The 20,081-nt window shown below is 42.8% G+C and overlaps 3 protein-coding genes and 1 long non-coding RNA gene across 9 annotated transcripts; 2 read left to right on the top strand and 2 right to left on the bottom strand.

Annotated features, from left to right (window-relative positions):
• The first annotated feature begins 62 nt into the window (after positions 1 to 62).
• On the top strand, positions 63 to 3,439 carry LOC6582326 (RING finger protein 10). The gene is made up of 4 exons (XM_032731927.2): positions 63 to 796; positions 967 to 2,466; positions 2,526 to 2,680; positions 2,745 to 3,439. Exons 1-4 carry the CDS (start codon positions 718 to 720, stop codon positions 3,204 to 3,206), a joined length of 2,196 nt encoding a protein of 731 aa, XP_032587818.1. The 5' UTR covers positions 63 to 717; the 3' UTR covers positions 3,207 to 3,439.
• A 602-nt stretch (positions 3,440 to 4,041) lies between these two features.
• On the bottom strand, positions 4,042 to 11,809 carry LOC6582325 (choline-phosphate cytidylyltransferase A). Of its 2 annotated transcripts, XM_002007992.4 has the most exons (4): positions 11,527 to 11,809; positions 7,214 to 7,910; positions 4,990 to 5,313; positions 4,042 to 4,920 (listed from the first exon to the last, which is right to left on the bottom strand). In XM_002007992.4, the coding sequence occupies exons 2-4, from the start codon at positions 7,796 to 7,798 to the stop codon at positions 4,174 to 4,176; spliced, it is 1,656 nt and encodes a 551-aa protein (XP_002008028.3). In that variant the 5' UTR covers positions 7,799 to 7,910; positions 11,527 to 11,809; the 3' UTR covers positions 4,042 to 4,173. The 2 variants fall into 2 exon arrangements, with proteins under 2 accessions (XP_002008028.3, XP_015017876.1); XM_015162390.3 differs by lacking the exons at positions 7,214 to 7,910; positions 11,527 to 11,809 and adding an exon at positions 5,386 to 5,546.
• LOC122757615 lies at positions 10,314 to 11,664 on the top strand. Its single transcript, XR_006357716.1, has 2 exons — positions 10,314 to 10,774; positions 10,860 to 11,664. It is a non-coding gene; the product is annotated as an uncharacterized LOC122757615 (long non-coding RNA).
• A 295-nt stretch (positions 11,810 to 12,104) lies between the features above and the next one.
• Positions 12,105 to 19,921, bottom strand: LOC6582324 (DENN domain-containing protein 5B). Of its 5 annotated transcripts, none has more exons than XM_015162388.3 (16): positions 19,819 to 19,921; positions 18,969 to 19,489; positions 18,775 to 18,884; positions 17,808 to 18,220; positions 17,069 to 17,358; positions 15,927 to 17,010; positions 15,659 to 15,865; positions 14,877 to 15,075; positions 14,491 to 14,815; positions 14,297 to 14,426; positions 13,993 to 14,243; positions 13,775 to 13,920; positions 13,595 to 13,713; positions 13,153 to 13,529; positions 12,874 to 13,096; positions 12,105 to 12,811 (listed from the first exon to the last, which is right to left on the bottom strand). In XM_015162388.3, the coding sequence occupies exons 2-16, from the start codon at positions 19,312 to 19,314 to the stop codon at positions 12,616 to 12,618; spliced, it is 4,416 nt and encodes a 1,471-aa protein (XP_015017874.2). In that variant the 5' UTR covers positions 19,315 to 19,489; positions 19,819 to 19,921; the 3' UTR covers positions 12,105 to 12,615. The 5 variants fall into 5 exon arrangements, with proteins under 5 accessions (XP_015017874.2, XP_015017875.2, XP_015017870.2 ...); XM_015162389.3 differs by having other exon boundaries at positions 19,690 to 19,839; XM_015162384.3 differs by lacking the exon at positions 19,819 to 19,921 and adding an exon at positions 19,589 to 19,612.
• Positions 19,922 to 20,081: the final 160 nt, after the last annotated feature.

Raw genomic sequence — 20,081 nt, 5'->3', positions numbered from 1 at the left:
TGAATTTTGAGGTAGTTAAATTGCCATTCGCATGTCTGTTAAGATATTTATGGTAATTTTACACTTAAACGTGTGCAGTCACACTGTTTTTCATAGGTCAGCACGGATGCTGATTTTTCCAACCGAGGATTTTTTGGTTTTTATATCAAAATTAGTTGCTTTCACAACACCAAAAATATTCCCCAACATTTTGGAGTCCTTTTAAGTCTGTGCTTGCACATTCGACAACTGAAATTTGAGCCACAAGATCGACATTTTACGCAGCGTAAAACCGCAGTCGTCACACCTTTGGACAGCAATCACACACCAATACCATCAACAAAGACAATTTTAGAAAAGGACGGCAAATCAGCAAAAATTCAGCAAAAGCAAAAAGTGTTATTGAGAAGCAATAAATAAGAAGGCACAAGTACTGAATCTAGTACTTTTTAACGCTTTCGATTATCGACTTAAACCGAAAACCACTCGCATAACCTTTTGGAAATATTACGCAAGTATTATTTCTGGGTATATTTGTTAATAATCATGGCTCAGTAAAAATGAATCCTCAACGAAAAATTGTCGCGCAACGCACTCCTTGTGGAGACGAACGTCAACGCGAGACGCAAATTGCTGTCGATTGGCAGCAACACACAGTCAACGCACAATCTTCCGCTTTCTTCTATACTTCCTTCAACGAGCTCTGCGGCCTTAGCGCAGCCAATAATATCAATTACAATGGAAAACAACAACAAGAAGCAGGCACCACAACAACGTGCAAATAAATCATCGGCTGAAGCACAACGAAAATCTAGTGGTGAGCAAATCGAATTCTGCAGTTGTTTTTATGTCATTTTGGTTATCTGGTGTGGGAATTTGTTTTTCTTTTCTGATTAGAGATAGAGATGGAAAGCTCTAGTTGGAATTTAGGCATTTTTTATATATGAGTAGTCACTAGAGCTCTGATTTGTTTTTCTTTTTGTGCAGACTTATATGTCAACAAAACACGCAATTCTCGACGTCGCGAACAGCTTCCTACACCACGCAACGAGCAGCAACAACGCGGCACCAAACAACAGCAACAGCAGCCGGGAAAACTACGCGCCAATGTGGACAAGCGTCCACGTGCTCGTGGCGGCGGAAGCGGTGGCAACAACAGCAACAATTTCGGCTTTGACAACGGGGATGGCATTGCATGCACCGGTCCGGATAACACTTATGGCGGCGCCGGATTAGCATCTGCTGGCGCCGGCTACATTCGTAGTGATCTTGACTATGAGTTAAATTCTGTGTATGCGCACGGCAGCAAGAAGCAGAATCTGAACCATCTGCTGAATTTTCATTGCGTTCCGCGCGAGTCGTCGAGTACATCCGACTGGCATGCCAGTGGACATGGCGTGGTGTCGACTCGTCGCCAGCCACGTTACAACAAGGAGCAATTTTTGCAGGCCAACTTTCAGTTTGTTATACGCAGCAGCGCCAAGGCGCAGGTGAATGGCTCGCCGGACACGTTGATCGATTGGAATCTTATCGAGCAGATCAATATACATACCACCGAGGAGCCGCAGTGTCCCATTTGCCTCTATCCGCCGGTGGCCGCCAAGCTGACTCGCTGTGGCCACGCCTACTGCTGGCCCTGTCTGCTCCATTATCTCTCGTTGAGCGATAAGACTTGGCGCAAGTGTCCTATCTGTTATGATGCCATCCATGCAGCAGATTTGAAGAGCTGCACCATCCAGCAGCAGCATGCTATGAATGTGAACGATACTATCAGCTTTCATTTGATGCGTCGACGCAAAGGTTCAATGTACATTGAGCGCTATGCAGGCGCAGCCGACTCAGCTCTAGAGCCACACGAACGCTTTCCTTTGCTCAGCGCAGAAAATGAGGCCAAACATTTCTCGAAGTTTTTAATTGCCAAGCGTTCTGACATTGCGGCTATTATTGAGCGCGAACGTCGCGAGCTATCGGCTGAGTCCGATGTATCCTGTCCAGAAGATATTTTTATCCAGCAGGCGCTGCTAACACTGAATGAACGTTGCGAAAAACTTGGCTTGGAGCCTGAGGAGCAGCAATCCATCATACAGGCTGTGGAAGAAGAGCAAGTGCAAGCTAAAACTCCAGATATTGATATTGAGAAACTAGACGAAGCTTCCGTCTCATCCTTGGGCGAAGCGAGCAGCAGCAGCAGCTCCAACATCAACAATTGCACTAAATATTATTATTTCTATCAATCGAATGATGGACAAAACATCTACTTGCATCCATTGAATGTGAAGATGCTGCAGGCATGCTATGGCAGCTTGGATCTAGCTCCAGTGCTCATCAATGCACAGATCATACAAAAGGAGTATCACTCCATGGACGAGGAACATCGCCGCAAATTCACTTGCTTGGGTCATTTGCCTTTGACCTGTCAATTCGCTGTGGTCGAAGTGGAGCTGCAGCCTCCAATTATATCGGCCAGCATACTCAAGTTATTCAAAGGTAAGTGGGGAGGAGAGATATGTATGCAAAGAGATTCATTTCATTCTTCGATTCTCTAGATGATATATTACATCGCAAGAAGGAGCGTCAGCGTCGCGAGCGTGAAGAACGAAAACGTGAGCAACAAATCAATGAGATAAATGACCGGCAGATGGGCAAACTTATTGCCAGTTCAGCCAATTTAAATCTGAACTCCACTCATGAATTTCCAACTGTGCGTAATTAGTTATATATCTACCAGTATAAACACAAACCTAATATTTCAATTACTTTTGCAGTGTGGTTTCGAGGAGGATTTGCCTGTACCACGCGGTGCTGCGCCCATTACTATTGCCCAGGCTACGACCAGTCCTCGTTACTCAAGCGTGGCTGCCAGTCCCAAGCAAGAATTGTGGCCTACCATTGGAGCAGCCTCGCCTGGCGGCTCTGCAGGCTTGCGTCAGAGTGCTCCAGAGTTTCAGGTGGGCGCATGGGGTCGTGCTGCACCGGCACCGCCAGTAATTCAATCAACTATAGCCAGTCGTGTGACTTCGGAAGAGGATCATGAACTGCGTGCTGTAGGTCCCTGGGCCCTGGGAGAGTTGCTTGTGGGTGCATTGGGTCAACAGAAGCATCAACAGCGTGCAGGCAGGCCGAATACTACTGCAGTAGATGCTGTAGCCAGCAAGAAGCAACAGAAAAAGGCGAAGGGCAAGAAAATGGTACCGCTCTTTGCCGTAGGCATGAACAGAGCCCCGTAGGTTGGGCCCAAATATATCCGTAACGTTATTAATTCAACACTCATAATACATTTGTCATAAGAAATTTTTTGTTAACAGCGTCAAGATCGCAAGACTATTTCAATGTTATTACAAATAACTATTTTCTAAACCATACAAACCTTTATAATTTAATTATATCATATGTATTTCGCATTAATATATGTAACAATATATAATCAATAAAGATGAGCATGGCAAATATCTGAAAATTATTCCCCCATATTTCAAGAAAATGCATCGGAAATGTTGCGTTGCTTTCAATTTCATTTTATTTCTCCAAAAAATATTCAACAAAGCATTTTGTTTATTTTATATTTGATGTTCTGCAAAACTTATTTTTGCATCTAGTTTTTATTTCTTTTGTTTTCTTAGAATGTGTATTTTTTCCATTTTGTATATATGTATGTATTTTATTTTGTATTGTATTCATATTGGTGTTGTGTGTTCGACTTATAGTTAAGGTATTACGCGAAATAATTTAATATAAATAATTCTAAATAGTTTTCATTTATCCTTTGACGCAAAAATTCATTTAAGGCTTCATACTATAAAATGAGTCTTGTATTGGATTTTCTTTTCTTATCCCTTTGCTACACAGCATTTCTCTCTTCGCAAAATGTTTGCTGCTTCTCTCTTCCTATTCGTTTCCATTTCTCTTTTGGCTAAAAATTGGCTACAGGATAGTCTTAAGGGTAAACAGGTGCAGGTGCAGGTGCAACTAAAGCTAACACGACGACAGAATACCACTTAGTTTAGTACACCTAAAGCATATTGCGACAGTTTGTGTTGTGTGGGAAATGAAATGCCACACGAGTTAATCACACGAAAGAACAATTTAATAAATATACAATAGCTTCAATAGATAGTGAAAGTGAAACTAGCCAAATCTGAAATCTAAAATATATAGTTGCTTGCAACGCATTCCCACTACAACTAGCTAATTCAATCAGTTGCTGCGCCGCTCTACGAATTCCGCATCGTACACGGCATCATCGTCATCGTCGTCGTCGTCATCGTAATCCTCCGGCGAGGAAGCAACCGCCGAGCGGCTCTGATAGCTAGGCCTGGCCAGCGAGGAACGCTTCTGGCTGTTGCCATTCAGGGAATTTGTGCTGCCTCCGCTGTACTCGGCGGGCAGTTCCAAATACTCATCGGAATCATTGCCATCGTCCAAATCATCGCCATTTACCGAGCCGGATGGACTGCCAGGCGGGCTGAGTGCTTGGATGAGTTTGCCCTTTGACTCGTTCCACAAATGATTCAGACGCTCCCGACCAAAAAGCAGTAAAAACGTGTCGATGAATTCGCGGGATTTTTCCTCCCATTTGGTGATAATGTCGCCCTTGACTTTGGTCAATTCGCGTTTTCCACGCGACTTTAGCTCATCCATTTTGTTTTGCAAACGGAATTTCTTCTCGGACAAAAAGGAAACGTTAAGCTCCTTGGCAGAATACCCACGTGCGAGATTGCGACGCACATACAAATCATAGTCCTTAACAATGCGCGCCACTATGTCCGAAGTGGATACGCCCTCGGTACGCTCCGTGGCGACGAACATGCCACGTGCCTTCAGCGGACCATAAATGTCATCCAGGCCATCATGTACATAGGGAATGTCATCGTGAGCCACAAAGTCAATTTTATTTTCCGCAATGAACTCATCGGATAGGGTCCATGGGGCATTCTGAACAACCTGCAAATTAATGGAAAGGACTTGAGTATGAGAGAATTCGGCAATTTAGGTCGTCCCTGTAGCACTTACCTCATCAACGTAACGACAATGACGCACTCCCTCATAACGCTCGAAGCCATTCATTACAGTGCGTCCCTTCATGCGATGCGTGAGCTCATCATTGCAAACGCCCACAATCAAATAGACGTTGGGAAAGATGTTTTTGGCCTGCATTAGCTGCCTGGCGTGGCCCTGATGGAACAGATCGTAGATGCCATCCGCATACACGCGTACCCGACGATTCGTCTTGCCGGAGCGGGCCATCTGATAGGTGATCCGCTGAGTATAATCGCAACGTTCGCGTTCCAATATAGCTTCCTCATCGGAGGAGAAGGGCGCTGGCTTGCAAATTGTCTGTCGAAGAGAAAGAAAAGCGAAAAATCGTACTTAGTCAAGCAAATCTTTAACAGCTTTTCAAGACCTTACAAACTCCTTAAAGTCCATGTGCAGCGGTAACATTTTGTACTCAAATATCGGTGGCGACACCGGTGCCTCTTCCTGATCGGACATTTTAAAGAATTTTCTTTGTATTTTTTAAAATTTTTTTTATGGTTGTATATACTTGTATCGAATATATGTATAAATATATATATATATATATGTTTATAGCTGTCGTATCACAGTGAAAATACGATCTGCTTGGCTTGCTTACAGCTGTCTAACTGAGAGCTCCAGGCGGTAACTGCTCCCACATTGCCAACCCAGGCAGCCACAACAAACGCTCGGCTCACTGCGACTAGCTGTCGAGGATTCCGATTGGCCGATTCAATTGCGCAGCGGCTTTCAATTAATTGGCGGCAACTGCTTCCAAATCAATACAATTGTCAATTGTCAACAATAAAGCGGACGGAAGGACGGCCGAGAGATGGAAACCTGACCACAAATTTCAATTGACTCAAATTGAACGAACGCATAAATATGACGATGATTATACACACGTATGCATGTGTATGTGTGCACCTCTATATTTACATAGGAAAAATGCCTGGCACTAGCCTCACACGACTTGGCACGACTTGACACAAGGCGCTGCTCTCAGCAACATCAGGCGATATCGTATGATATCGACCTCAGTTAATGGTGAGCGCGAACAGCCAATCAAAGTGTCGTCAATTAAATTCGCAGCAGCGCAGCCAAACTGATTGCCAAAAAATAAAGAATCAAAATCAGATCACTTGTCTATAAATGGACATGTTGCAGAAAATATAATGAAATTTAAACGATAAACGAACTAACAGTACTTACAGCTAAACTGATTCAAAGTCAAAATACAGACAGCATGTTGGAAGTCAAGCTGAACCGTTAGTTAGAAGAAATGAATATCAATAATGAATAATGCCTTAGGGCAGGATGCTGGTTCACAGCCTTGAAGTTTGCAGCCCTGGTTCAGCTATTTTTAACAAGTTCAAGCTTAATTGCTCAATTTGTGGAGTCTCACGAGCCAAGCCTTAACCCAGAAATGGAGTCAATTTGCTCTTTGTGGGTGTGCAGCCCTGGTTTACTTTAATTTATTTTTAAAGGCTAAAAGCTAAATATAAAAAAAAATATTGTGTAAATGCAAATTACAAAAAAAAGACCTCCTAAACAAACATTTGACACGAATGTAGCTCATTAAAAAGTTAATAACTTGTGTCAAGCGAAATTAAAAAAAACAAAAAAAAAAAACATTAATTAAAAAAAAAAACACACACACATTCGACATGCACACATACAAATGTACATACATACGGATACTTATAAATATGTGTCTAAGTATATGAATACACTAATAAATATGTGTATTTGTATCGAAATCATTTCACGCTCGACTAATCATTGGCACGAGGAAATTAAATTAAAGATATATATGCATAAAAAATAAATAGGTTAAAATAGTTATAAACATATAGATATATGTACACTTGTATATTCGTATTTCCTCGATGAGTAATGAATGGATGTTTGTATGAACTAGTAACCGACCACAAGTTATCTAACACTTATAAAAGTCTTCTATCCATAATCAATCATAATAATAGCCAATCTAAACATATAACAATGCAAGCTATTTCCCGGTTATTGAGCATCAACAATTGTTTTTCCCCTTTCATTTTCTTTGAAAATGGCAAGATAAAATAGAACAAAGATGTATTTTTATAGAAATGATTCCAAACTGCGATTTTCTGTTTACAGTCTCCACTGATGATGCAATCTTCAATGAGATGACCTTGTGAAAGACAAAACATTTCGGTAGCTATCTCGCTTCCACACTTACCGCTAGATCTGCAAATCCGCTGCTGTTGAGAGATTGGTGGGTGGAGGATGCGGCCATTGTTGAGGACGTCAACGGAGTTGGAGTCGGTGTGGACAGTAACATTGGTGGTGGGGACGGCAGCAGAAGTGGTGGAGTTGTGGGCGGAACATATTTGCGCTTGACTCCAGTGCTGCCATTGAGATAATCCTCGGATGCCGCCGTCGTGGAGCAGGCGGGCAAGGTGTCATCCGGTGCGGTGGCCTCGACGCTATCATCCGCATCGCTCTGTGAGATTGTGCGCGTGATGTCGCGCAATGTAGTCGCTGCATGTGGCTCTGCCATGTCCACAATTACCGCCTTATCCGGGCTAGGGCTAGGAGTACTCGCCTTAGCCGGGGGGGGCGTGGCTGTGCTTGTGCGTTGCATTGTCGTCAGTTCTTTGGCGTCCATAGCGGGCATAGTAATGGCTGTCTCGTAGGTGCGCTTGCGAGTGCTTAACGTCGATGTGACCACAACGGCGCTGGCAGCAGCTGCGGCAGCTGAGGCAGTTGCGCCGGCGTTAATTGTGTTGTTAGTGTTATTGGCTATTACCGATGAAGTTGCCATCGCAGCGTCTCTGTTGCAGCGGTCGCGGCAGTTTTCCTGATTTTACTCTAAAAACTTGTACACACTAAAATAGAAAGAGCTCTTCGTTGTTGTTGTTCTTGTTGTTGAAAATCTGCAATTAGAGAGAACAAGTGTATACATAAATAAATTAACACGCACAGATAAAAACGCGTCTGTAATCTGATGTAAACTCATTTGTGGCACTGATGCTCGCTCTTCTTCTTGCTGGCTGTGGCGGATGCGACACGTGACATTTTCATTAAATTACTGCCGGATGCCATGGACAAATCAATTCGCTTTAATTGACATTCGTTTCGTTTTGCCACGCGCGTTTTGATACAAAACACAATGCAGTAAAGCAATAATAATAAAAAGTAAAAAAAAAAAAAAAAGCAGAAGGTGAAGAATGTTCAAAAACAACAACACATTCTGGCACGTATTCAGCGTTCATCATAGGTAGTATAAAGAGAGAGTGAGAGAGAGAGAGAGAGAGAGAGAGAGAGAATCCGCTCTCTCTCTCTGCTTGACGATGACAAGTTCATTACGAGTGAATAAAATAGAAAGTAAAACTTGAAGCAAACAGCAGTTGAACAAACACCGTTATTGTCAAGTTCGATGATAAAGCAACGAACATGTATAAGTATATTTATATTCAATCAATACATATAAACACACAATTTATTAATTAAAGTCCAATAATGCACGTGAGCCCTCTGTGAGCGTAAAGAAACTATTACCTTAGATCGCTCTCCCTCTCTCTTCCCTGTCTCTCGCGAACACACGCGCTGCTCTCCACAATCAGCTGTTTGTTGCGTGCTTTTCTACAAATTTTTAAATTTATCCAATGCTGTGTGCTCATAAAATATTTATGTAGTTTGCTTAGAACGCTGCCTGGCCTTCACGAGCCATATTACGTCAAAGCTTTTTCTTTTTTTTGTATACATACATACATATATGCGAGAACCTAAACATTTCTTATCGTGTAGCGACGATAAGGTTAATAGGAATACAAAATATTGGCCCGGAGACCAAAATTTACTATGTGTTCAGGGTATTCCGATCAAGGCTGCTGACGCCGGTGTTGCGGGTTATACTACCACAGCTGACTCATCCAATTGGGCACATGCAAAACCGGCTTTGAACCTGCGAATTCTCACGTTGCCTGTTCGTTCAAGTTCAAGTTAGTTTTACACAAAACTGGATATATGCCACTGATGTAATCATTATTTTTGCTAGAAGAAATGGTGAAATAAAGACTCCAAAAAAACAAAATCAAAAAACACTTGATAATAAATGGTTGCCAGGCAGCCAGAAGAATCGTAACGCGGTTTAAGAGCAGCTGCGGCAATATTTCGCTCATCACGTGACGTCACATGCGAACGTCAGCTACAATCATACGATCGGCGAATACACACACAGGCACAAACGCGTTTGCATATGTATGTACATACACACATATATGTATGGCCTGTCAGTGTGTGCATGACTCAAAACGTAAACAAAATACGAAGAGAAAAACGAGTACATGGGTACGTGGTAAATGAAGAAGAATGCAAACCGCATCGGCAGATGGGTAGACGGCATAGTCAGCACTGATAAAATTAACCGCCTGCGAGGTAGCTACCTGTTCTGTCTAATCTTAACATTTCTTTTCCATTATCTTTTTGAAACATGTTTCCGTTGCACTCTGTACACATAACTTAATGAGTTCCCGAATGACGAAGTGAACTAAGTACACAGATTAAATAGCAGTTACCAGGAATATATATGTACATCCATATAGTGTAATATATATACATATGTATATACATACATACATAGTATATTGATACAAGCACGAGCTCGATGATAAGCAGAGCGATAACAGAGACGGATCTATACATTGTGTATACTAAATAAATTACTCTACATAATACTTTGAAAAAAGCGAACCTCGCAAAATTCCCCGACAAACAACGATAATTCACTTCGTCATCTGAAACGTCTCTAAGCCGAGCTCGAATACGGGGTTAATGTACGTGGCTCGCGTTTCTCTCTTTCTCTGCCAAAAAAAAAAAAAGTCATGTGGAAAGGCCAAGAGGCAAAAAATTAACTTTATGTTTTCGCTGTACGTTTTCTGGGAATTTTCGTTCGTCAGTCTGACTTTAAAGTACAGTTGACACGTAGAATCCACGTTAACATAAGTTAGGAACGCTGTTATTCATTGATAAGCTGCTTGCCTTGCTCTACATATAGAGCAAAAATATACCATGTTCTGTATTACATATGCGTTGCATTGATAACCTCACAGTTGGCTCCCAACCATTATCGCAATTCAATAATTTGCCCAAAAATAAAAATTAAGTTGGAATTTGACCCGTGAAACAGCACAACTTACTCAATATGCATATATTGCGTGTATAATTTAATTAAAATCCAATTAAACTTATGTTTCGCCTGAAAACTATCACACTTGAACAGACTGCGTCGAAATATAGATAAAGAGTTATATTAAACAACTATTTGTGCAATTAACACCACCTGCTGGCATAGTTGCTTGATAAGCAGCTAATCGAACTACTTCAATGCGCGAATTCTCGCCGAAATTTCAATTTGAAATGTTTGATCCCACTGAGAAATAAGTCCACTACAAACAAATACTCACACACACATACATATATAAGGCACCCCCACTCATGAATGTCGATAAACGGTTTCATTGAGTAACGAAAACAGCTGACTAACTGTGCGTGGGCTTCATATGCGTACGCCACGATCAAACGCGCTCTCTCTCTCTCCCTCTCTCTCTTACTATGCTCTGCTTCTCCCACTACCGTTTCTTTTTGGTGCGTTTTGGTATGTACATTCATAGCTTTGAGACTAGAGTCAAAATTAGGCAACGGTAAAAAAAACGAACGGTCGCTTGGGAAAGTGGAGCATGAGCGCAGCTGGCAGCGACGTCAGCGTCAAGCATGAGTAATAATGGGCATTGCGCTGGTTATTATTAAATTTGTTGTTTTTTTTTTTTTTTTTTTTGTATATATAGATATACTTTTTTAATTTTTGCAATGCCAACCAACAGTGACGGTGCCAACTTTAAATCGTACGATCAGAGCACAAAGTTCGCTAACAGAGGTGCTACACTTGAGAGAAAAGGTCAGAACGATTAGTAGTAGAGAGAGAGGGACAAAGAGCGAAATATAAAATAAATAAGAGAGAGCTGCGTTGCGCGTTGCATGTGCCACAACAAACCCATAAAAGTCATACGATGTCGAGAGAATGACGTGGCGACGACCCATCGTAAGGATTAACGGGGGGAGAGGAAAGAATGGAATTGGCGACGCCACGCCGGTTGTAGCACAAATCGATGGCGCAGCAGCAGCAGCAGCTGTTGTGCGAGTGCATCAAATATCTGGGACCTGAACAGCATTGTTATGTAAACATCTGAGCTTTGGTAGAAAAACCAATCCAGAAAGACGGATATGGAACGCATGAAGAACAAATCAAAATCGAGTGCTAATTTGCTAAAAAAAAAACGAGCACGGTCACAGCTTGAGAGAGGGAAAGAAATAGGAGAATTGCTCACGTCACGGGCAGCGCGTCAACGTCATCGCCAATTGGCAGGGGAGAAGCAGCAGCCGCGGCACTGCGTCGTTTTGTACATATTACACACATACGTATATATTTGTTGTAACCCAACAGACAACAACAACAACACCATTTACCATAGAAAATTTAGGCCAACTTACTTTCAACTTTTCTCTTGATTTAGCTTTAATATTTCGGCTAAAAATCGATGAGTGCTCGTGGTGCTACGTTGTATTATATATGTATTATATTTTTTCACACAGAATGACGCACCATGAATTAAATTGTTTGTTTTTGTAGCACTGTGCGCCTGAGTGGCAATTATTAACAATCGTCGCTGATTCACTTAGTGATGTTGTTATTTGTTGATGCTTCAACCACAGCAAATGTTTTAAAGCTAATGTGTGTCCGCGTCTGCCCGTCGCAACAAAACGAGTAGAAATCGCGCTCAGTGTAACTTATGTTAAGCGTTGCCACACTGTTAATCAATGCCACCGGTTAAACAAAAGTATATCGATAGTTTAATAGTACGTTGTCATTCGTAAGCGAATGGCAATTACTTACGTTATCCGCACGCAATTTAAATTGGATTCCCAAAATAATTTAAATTTTAATTGAATTAAACAACTAATATTTTTTGCCATAATTTGGCTGTCTTTTGTATATATTTATTGACACTCAATAACTTCATAAATGTTTTTTTTTTTTGACTAAATAAAATACAAAATAAAGCTTGATATTAACGTAAACACCATGAATCTTAATCACTTAATTTCAATAATATCAAAATATACACAATATTCAAGTCACAAAAAATCTCTTTGGTACATCAACTAAATAAAAAAAAGCAACCGTTGTAAAAAAAAATAAATTCACTAACTTAGGGCAAAAATTGACCAAGTTATTGGAGGAGCTTAAATGCTAAATTCTACACAATAATTCGTATTGAACAACATTTTTTTAGAATTATTTGGGATTAATTTCATAATTGCACAGAATTTTTTTGTTAAACTTTGGCTTCACACTTTGACTCGTGAACACTTGGCAAGCGAGTTGGATGGCAAGTGTTTGGGATTAGGATTAAAATTGGATGACAAGTCTTATTAGCTTCGATCAAACTACCAACGAATTCGAGTTTTAGAGATTCCCCGTTAACTAATTAAGGGCATATGTATGAGTATTCTAGGTCACTGGTTGCATATGTCTGTGGGTGAGTGATTGGCTGGGAGATACCTTATCAAATTATATTCTCAGCACTGGGATGGAATGCGTATGCCCTGTGTAATGGAGTTCTCCAGCACGATGTGGCAGTCATCGAGCGGCTCCAAAATTTGTATAAGAAATGTTAAAAGATTGCGACGACGCAAAAAACTCTCCTCCTCGTACATCTCCTGGGTGACCTTCGTCAAAGCCATGGGTTTGATAAGACGTGTCAGCAGATGCTCCCTGTTAAAACAGTATTTATAATTTAGTTATACACATATTTCCTTTAATTGAGATTATCATACCTTAAACTGAGGCATATGAGCAGCTGAAATTTACCATCTTTGCCCAGTGTGCTGGCCGTACCATTGATCTCGTCCATGAGCTGCACATAGAGACGCCATATGCTGGAAATTTCACGCCTTTGCAAGCTGTTGCAGCTGCCATTACTGAAGGAGGAATCCAGACTGGATGCCGAATCATCCAGTTCCTGTTGCAGATTCTGTTCGAAAAGCTCTTTGATCTTGGCTGGAAAATACATTTTTCATTAGCTTAAGGTATAGTCTTAATTATAGACCACCTACTAAAGTAATCCCAGATGTACAGATTACGTCCGAAGAAACGGGATGAGCGAAAGCCGCAAAGGAAGACCTGTTCCAGGCATTTAACCAATCCATCATCACCACACAACAGATTCGTCAGGGTGCCCACATCACGATCCCGACTCGGTTTGTAATGCCACTTGACAATCACGTTGACACAGTTGCCCAACTGATGCTGAATCTCTGAGGGCGACACCGACTCCTGGCGCTGCACACTGGGACTGCGAGTCCGTGGAGGTGTGCGTGTAGGTGGCACCAGCTCGGCATTCTTAACGCTGGTGAGCACACGTTGACCCACCAGCAGGCGCTCCGTCGAATCGTCGTCGACACCCTTGCCCAGCCAACGGCCGCAGGGAAATCTAAATTACGAATTGCGTGTCATTTGATATTCGAATGGGTTAAATTACTTGTAGGTGTAAATTACTTGTAGGTGTGACCAGTGACCTCATTCCTCATTACCACCTGCTCCACCAGCCACTTGTGACTCGGCCCCGAGTTGTCATGTCCTATGCGCATGGTGGTCAGCAAGCCAAGATTCTTGTACTGCAATCAGTTATAACGTATTGAGTGAGTGTGAATAGAATGCTAAATTGGCTCGACTCACATGAAAGATGAACTCCAACGAGCCCTTGGGCACGGGCACACGTTGGGTTTCATTCATGGTGCCGGAGACCATGATCCACACGTTGCTGGAGGTGTGGTAGGAGCCGTGTTTACGTGATGGAAAGATGACAACGCGATAGGGCAACTCTAAACGAAGGCAGAGAATGAATGTTAATTACAAAATAAATATACGCGTCTCTCTGTTTCAGCTCAACCTACTCGTTGTGGGATAGATGTTGGTAAAGCTGAAGTAGTCCACAGTATTGAGCGTTAGCAGATGATAGAGAAATTGCTCCTTCTCCTCCTCGCAGCGCAGGAAGGCAGACCGCTTGTAGAGTGTACGCAGCAGACTCTCATCGGAGAGCAGTGTGCGAAAGTGGCGGGACAGGAGTTTTTTCTCCAAGGAGAGACGCACCCAGGCGCGTGTATACCCAATGTGTGTCTTGATGTCCGCCATGGCCAGCACGTTTCTAGAGAGATTGATTAACATATAAAGTTCACTCGCGCAATAGCTAAAACCCACTTGACATCAAACTCCAGCGACTCGGGCAGCGGGCACAGCTGCTCCAGACCCACAAATTTGTTGCGATCCCGTGAACGACTACGATTCGGACTGGGAGGACTCTCGAAATCCGTTTGGAATGTGGACAAATCTGATAAGCGAAATGTGTGAAGCTTCAGTTAGATGCTCTTGCCGAACAAATTCGATGCACTTACAATCCATGCGCTTGCGCATGGCATTCCAGGCCAACGCTGGCGAGGCGCTGGCAATATTCATCTTGTTGCTGCTGGGGCTACTGGACACCGGCGTTGCAGGTTCCACGCTGCGTGACTCCTGCTGCTCCAGATAGGCCTGCAGATGAGCCCATAGCGCCGACTTGCCCTGTTTATTCTGTAGGCCATGCGACCAGATCTTCTCCAGCAAATCGCACATGCTCGCTATAAGTGTGTTCTCCTCGACGCCGTCGCCTTTGAGGCCTAGGGCCACCGCCTCGTGTCCCATCTTCTCGAGCAGCATGCGCTTCGTCTTCGACTTGATGTCCTGTAGAAAGTTGTGACTTTTACAACTGCTGTCAAGAGTTGGCTTGGCTGTGCTCTATTACCTTTAGCAAGCGCTCCACAAATGTCCAGTTGGCCTGCGCTATCAGAGCGGGACTGACGTCCGTTGTGGTCAGATTGGCCGAGAGTCGATTGATGGCCGCATTCGAGTTGCAATTAGCACTGTTCGACGGCTTCTGATCCAGCGATATCTCCCGGGCACGCCATTTGTTTCCATTCTTAACCCGTCGCAAGCTGTTGCCTCTGTTCAAGGATTGGTTTTGTTTGTTTTTTTTTTTAATGAATGGTTAGCGGCATGGTTTTGAAGAGTTTTAGTGAAATTTTGAGAGAGAAAGATTTATATTAATTGTAGTTACTAAAAATGAGTCCAAATTATGCAGAGGATGGGTGCGCATGCGGTGCAAAGGAACAAAACGAGAGAGAGAGAGAAAAAATGCAAAAAAAAGAAACGAAAAATTTAACAACAGTTTATGAATTATTTGTTGTTGTCACAATTTATTGGCTTAAATAATTGTTAATCAATAAATTATTGTACAAAAGGCAAACAGAATCAAAAGCAGTACGAGTTAAATTCTAATTGGAAGACCAGACGGACCGAGCATCGGCACTAATACAGAAACTATATAATACATATTCTAACACAATTAGATAATATCAACGACATTAGGTGGGGGAACAGGTGGAACAGAGGCTCAACGACGTGGTGGGGGGAAGTGCGAAATGAATGGACTAATCAAAGGGAGTTGGGATAGGGGAACGTGCTTGGGAATTGGATTGGTTTGGAGTGTAGGTACATAGAGTTCGGTACAAGTGCATTAAACACTACCTCGAGGCGCACTCCTGATTCAACACACCCTTCTCAAGCAGCGGAAAGCTGCGAAAGTAGGCGGCACGATTAGATAAAATCTCACTTGGCGGCGTCACCTCAATGTCAATGCAATTAAGACGCTTCTCGAAGCACTGCTGCGAGTCCTGGCTGAGCACGCATGGCTCATAGCTGGTGGCGCAGATCATATTCTCGCCATGTCGACGCCTGTGAAGCAACAGAGAAACTCACTTTAACCCAAGCCACATCACAGTAAATGGAAGCTTACCTTAGCAGCTTAATGCGCTGATCGAATAGCTGCAGCTGCTCATCCGGCTGTGGCTCCCACATGGCCAGAATTTTGTTGTCAATGAGCGTGGCAAACATTTGAGATTCAAGGAAGCGCGAGAGAAAGGCGCGATGATGTTCTGGCTGATCGGAGAGAAAGGACGACTTGTCGAAATTTTGCAATGTTTCGCGATTCGAGAGCCACTCGTCCTTGGCCTGATTGGGATAGATGACAAAGTATTCGTAGGCTTGGAACATGTGAACGAAACGATTCAGAAATATCTCTCGCAACGAGTTATTTATGCGCAAATCCTGATAGTATTGCTCCACCGCCGACAAAGTTGGCTTTTCAGCGCGCCGCGATAACGAGCCCATGCGAGAGGGCGGCAGTGTTGAATCCACGGCATCGACATCCTGATAGATGCCCACTGGGGACGAAGACAAGGACAGAGTGGGACTGCCAACGGGGGAGCCACCACCAGCCTGGGCAGCTCGCATGCCTCCCTTGCGACGCAGAAAGTCGGCAATGCGTGGCACATGGTCGATTTTCGATGGATGCGCCACCAATGGCTGATAGTCCACGCCTGGCATCTGTGAGGGCGAGCCACCGCCACCGCTATTGGACAACGTGTAGACCGTCTCCTGTAGTTGCTGGAAGCGCTCTTTGCTGCGACGCGCTGCCTGCACACCGTTGGGCAGCGTGCAGCTAGAGATCATAGCATCGGCGCCGCCACGCATGGAGTAGCCATTCTTTAGGCTGGGCTCCTGGGCGCGATCGCGCTCGATTTCGAACTTGTCCAGCACCGAGATGATCTCGGCCATAAAGTCCATCTTGTGCGGAAACACCGGCAGCTCCTCGGGCAGCTGGATGTGCTTCTTGTCGATGTCCACAAAACACAAAGCTGCTTCACTGCCAATCTTATGTGCTGCCTCGCATCCAGCGTGCAGACCCATCACAAACGGCACCGGCGCGTCCAGAAAATGATGCAGTGCAGCGGGTAAAATAGGCGCATAGACATGCGGCCAAATGAACGGAAACAGTAGCGATGTGATGCTCTCGCCCACAATCATGAGTCTTTGGTAGTCTACCGAGGGGAATACAGATATATTTAGGGGAAAAAATGCATTTGATTCGCTATTTACCTGTGGAACGCAGCAGCACCTGGCTCTCCAGCAGCACACAGGTCAGCAGCTGAATGACGCACTCCACACCCAGGTAGCTGAAGAGCAAACGCAATGGAAAGTCGAGCAGCGGCAGCTCAGTGGCGAGCGCAGGACGTTGCAGGATCAATGCAATAGCTGGCAGATGTGGTTCCGTGGGTGGCAAATAGATGCGTATCGATTTGCCCGGCTGAGGTAGCATCACTTCATAGAGTATGTTATACACATACGACTCCAGACTAATGCCAGCGCCTGGCTGTCGTGGAAGACAACTGCAAAGGTAAATTTATAATTACATTTACAGTTGTGCAAATAGAAACAGAAACTTATCTTAACAGATAAAGAGAACATACATATAATCAATTGATTTGTATAAAAAATCTAATAATAATACCAAAAATAATTAATAATATGTATATATATATATATATATATATATATGAATTATCAACAATTAGATAATAAATGCTATCATTACGTCTGGTATAATTCATCGAACCGAATATATAAATAAAATTGAGCTGAGTGACATATCACATATGTGAAATTAAAATAATATAAGCGTGAAGGATATTTAAGTACAAAGTCATAGATAATATAATATATATAGACTAGATAGTATTATATAGTCTAGATATGCCCATACATATAATATAATATAGAGTCTAGATAGATGAAGTTTAAAGGCGATGAAGACAATTGAGTAAGAACCCCATTTTACCGGTACAGATTCTTGAGGAACAACTCTGCGGCAAATGCATAGGGCGCTTGACAAATCAATGAGATACTTTTGGCCACATATAGCTTGTCCTTGCTAATGTCGTAATAGCTTTGTGCGGACTGCGGCGCCTGGCCGGCTACTTTGAAGTGTCGCGGCAGCGAACGACTGACCGGTCCATCCTGCTTGATGCGGCTCAGTGAGTGCGTCTGCTGGCCATTCGATAGCTCCGTTATGAACATGGACTGCAGCGTGTGGATGGCGCCACAGATGTTCCGATTGCGTATCTCCTCGTAGAAAACCAAACTGAAGCCATAACAACGTTTGCCATCCTCTCTCGTTGTGGCAAACGAATGGAACTTTGGTTCAATATTGTGTTTCTGGGTGCGAAAGCGCAGGCCCTGCGGCAGCGACAACTGCAAAGAGTAAAGGGGAAAATAGACTTGTACTCGTTGCTAACAATCAGATCTACTTATGTGCTTTTTCGTAATAATGCTAATGAATCTATAAATCTTCAATTATCAGCTGTCGTTAAGCTGTGCATAAGAAAATCATTTGTGTGCCCCATAAATTGCAATCACTGTAAAACGTTCTTAAAGCAGATGCCCAATACATCTATATAGATGTATACACAGATACAAATATATACATTGCTGGGCACTTCAAATACTCTCAAAGTATATACAAGTGAAGATTTTGTTGTATGATAAGCTACGCGTGGCTGTTTGCTTATCGATAGCGCAGTCGTCGCTGTTGATGTGGCATCAATTAAAAGCAGCTCGCAGTCATATCATCATCATGATCAATGAGCAGCAAGTCAGTGAAGCATGAATTTCATATTTGTGTGCTCAGGGCACTCGGACTGTGCGCGATTGGAGGGCTAGACTTGCTTGCATCATCATGCAGGCAATTGAACTTAATTGAAGACCTCGCCCATGTGGCTACATGTCTATTAAATGGCTGCACCTACCATACATATGCCGTGTGCATCGAATGGATTCCAGGGTACATTTTCGGGATAATGGGCTAGTGGTTTGCTCTTGTAGGCGCGATCCAGCGGCGAACAGTGCAAATTATCACCTAAACAAATATTAAAAAAAAAAAAAAAAAGAAATGCGTGTTAATATTTTGAAAACTTTCCAACTACTTGTTGATGTGGCCTACCAGCAAAACGATCGGGCTCCAGGCCCGTATCTAAATCCAAGCCACATATCACAAAATAATCGGCAAATCGTGAGAACTGCGGATCCGCATCGCGTTTCAATTGATTCAACTCGGATTGCTCGCCAGGCGACGTCGGTGATTGCACCATGGACATCGTTGCTGCCGTCGTGGCTGCTGAACTGCCGTTGATGCTGTTGCTGTTGCTGCTGCCATTGCTGTTGCTGTTGCTATTGCTATTGCTATTGCTGAGCATCAATTTGGACAAGCGGCTGGCAACATTTTCACGCGCCGTCATAATTTGTTTGTCTGTCTTTTGTTCGTTGCTCGATTGCTCTAAATTGTACATCAAACAAACGCCTCCATGTGTGCGTGCTTGTGTGTGCACATATGTTCGTTTGTGTGTGTATTGAGTGCTATTACCGTTGTGCGCTCGTTTACTGTTGTTGCTTTTTTTTTGCCACTTTCCAATTATCACGACGATGGCGACGACGTCAACGTCCCTGGCCCTGTGTCAGTTTTGTCTGCAAATATATTATTGTTAATCGTCAAAATGAGACACTATTTGAGTGTGTGTGTGTGTAACTGTGACCCTTTTGATTGCCTTGTATGTATGTATGTACATGCGAAAATTCTATGCCAATGGCACAGTTGTCGTTGTCTGCTTTTCACCCCCACACCACACACTGCTTTAAGACGCATTCGTTTTCTAAATGATTGTAACCTTGGTCAGGTGCTTTAATTTTTCAAATTTTATACACTTGCGATTTGGATCAAGCCAGAAATAAAAAACTTATGTGTTTGAATTTATGGTACACATTTTTAGCACAAACAAAACAACTTTGCGTATTACCGTTGTTCGCAATTTGCACTTTCCAAAATTATTTTTGCTTTGCGATTGCCTTATTATCGATGATTTTGTCGATAGCTTGTAAAGATTAGGTTCGATAACTAGTTCAATGGAATCAAATCAAGAACAGCTGATTTTTGTTTACGTTTTTTGTAAACATGCAAAGTACAGATGTACTGCATTTTAATGAAAAATTGCAATATTTTTCAGAATGTAACCCACTTTTCATTCATTTTATTACACATTTAAGCAGGAATTACTTGTTG

Source organism: Drosophila mojavensis, unplaced genomic scaffold, assembly GCF_018153725.1.
Source record: "Drosophila mojavensis isolate 15081-1352.22 unplaced genomic scaffold, ASM1815372v1 contig_74, whole genome shotgun sequence".
Lineage (NCBI taxonomy): Eukaryota > Metazoa > Arthropoda > Insecta > Diptera > Drosophilidae > Drosophila > Drosophila mojavensis.
This window is presented reverse-complemented; position numbering and strand designations above follow the sequence as displayed.

Bases quoted from the DNA above. Each gene is read 5' to 3' on its own strand.
- LOC6582326 (XM_032731927.2), top strand. From the start codon at position 718: ATGGAAAACAACAACAAGAAGCAGGCACCACAACAACGTGCAAATAAA. The intron at 797-966 runs GTGAGCAAATCG...CTTTTTGTGCAG, and splicing joins AGCACAACGAAAATCTAGTG to ACTTATATGTCAACAAAACA. The intron at 2,467-2,525 runs GTAAGTGGGGAG...TCGATTCTCTAG, and splicing joins CATACTCAAGTTATTCAAAG to ATGATATATTACATCGCAAG.
- LOC6582325 (XM_002007992.4), bottom strand. From the start codon at position 7,798: ATGGCAACTTCATCGGTAATAGCCAATAACACTAACAACACAATTAAC. The intron at 5,314-7,213 runs GTAAGTGTGGAA...TCTCTTCGACAG, and splicing joins GCGGATTTGCAGATCTAGCG to ACAATTTGCAAGCCAGCGCC. The intron at 4,921-4,989 runs GTAAGTGCTACA...ATTAATTTGCAG, and splicing joins ATTGTCGTTACGTTGATGAG to GTTGTTCAGAATGCCCCATG.
- LOC6582324 (XM_015162388.3), bottom strand. From the start codon at position 19,314: ATGTACAATTTAGAGCAATCGAGCAACGAACAAAAGACAGACAAACAA. The intron at 17,359-17,807 runs GTAAAATGGGGT...TTACCTTTGCAG, and splicing joins TTCCTCAAGAATCTGTACCG to TTGTCTTCCACGACAGCCAG. The intron at 14,427-14,490 runs GTAAGTGCATCG...TTCGCTTATCAG, and splicing joins CATGCGCAAGCGCATGGATT to ATTTGTCCACATTCCAAACG.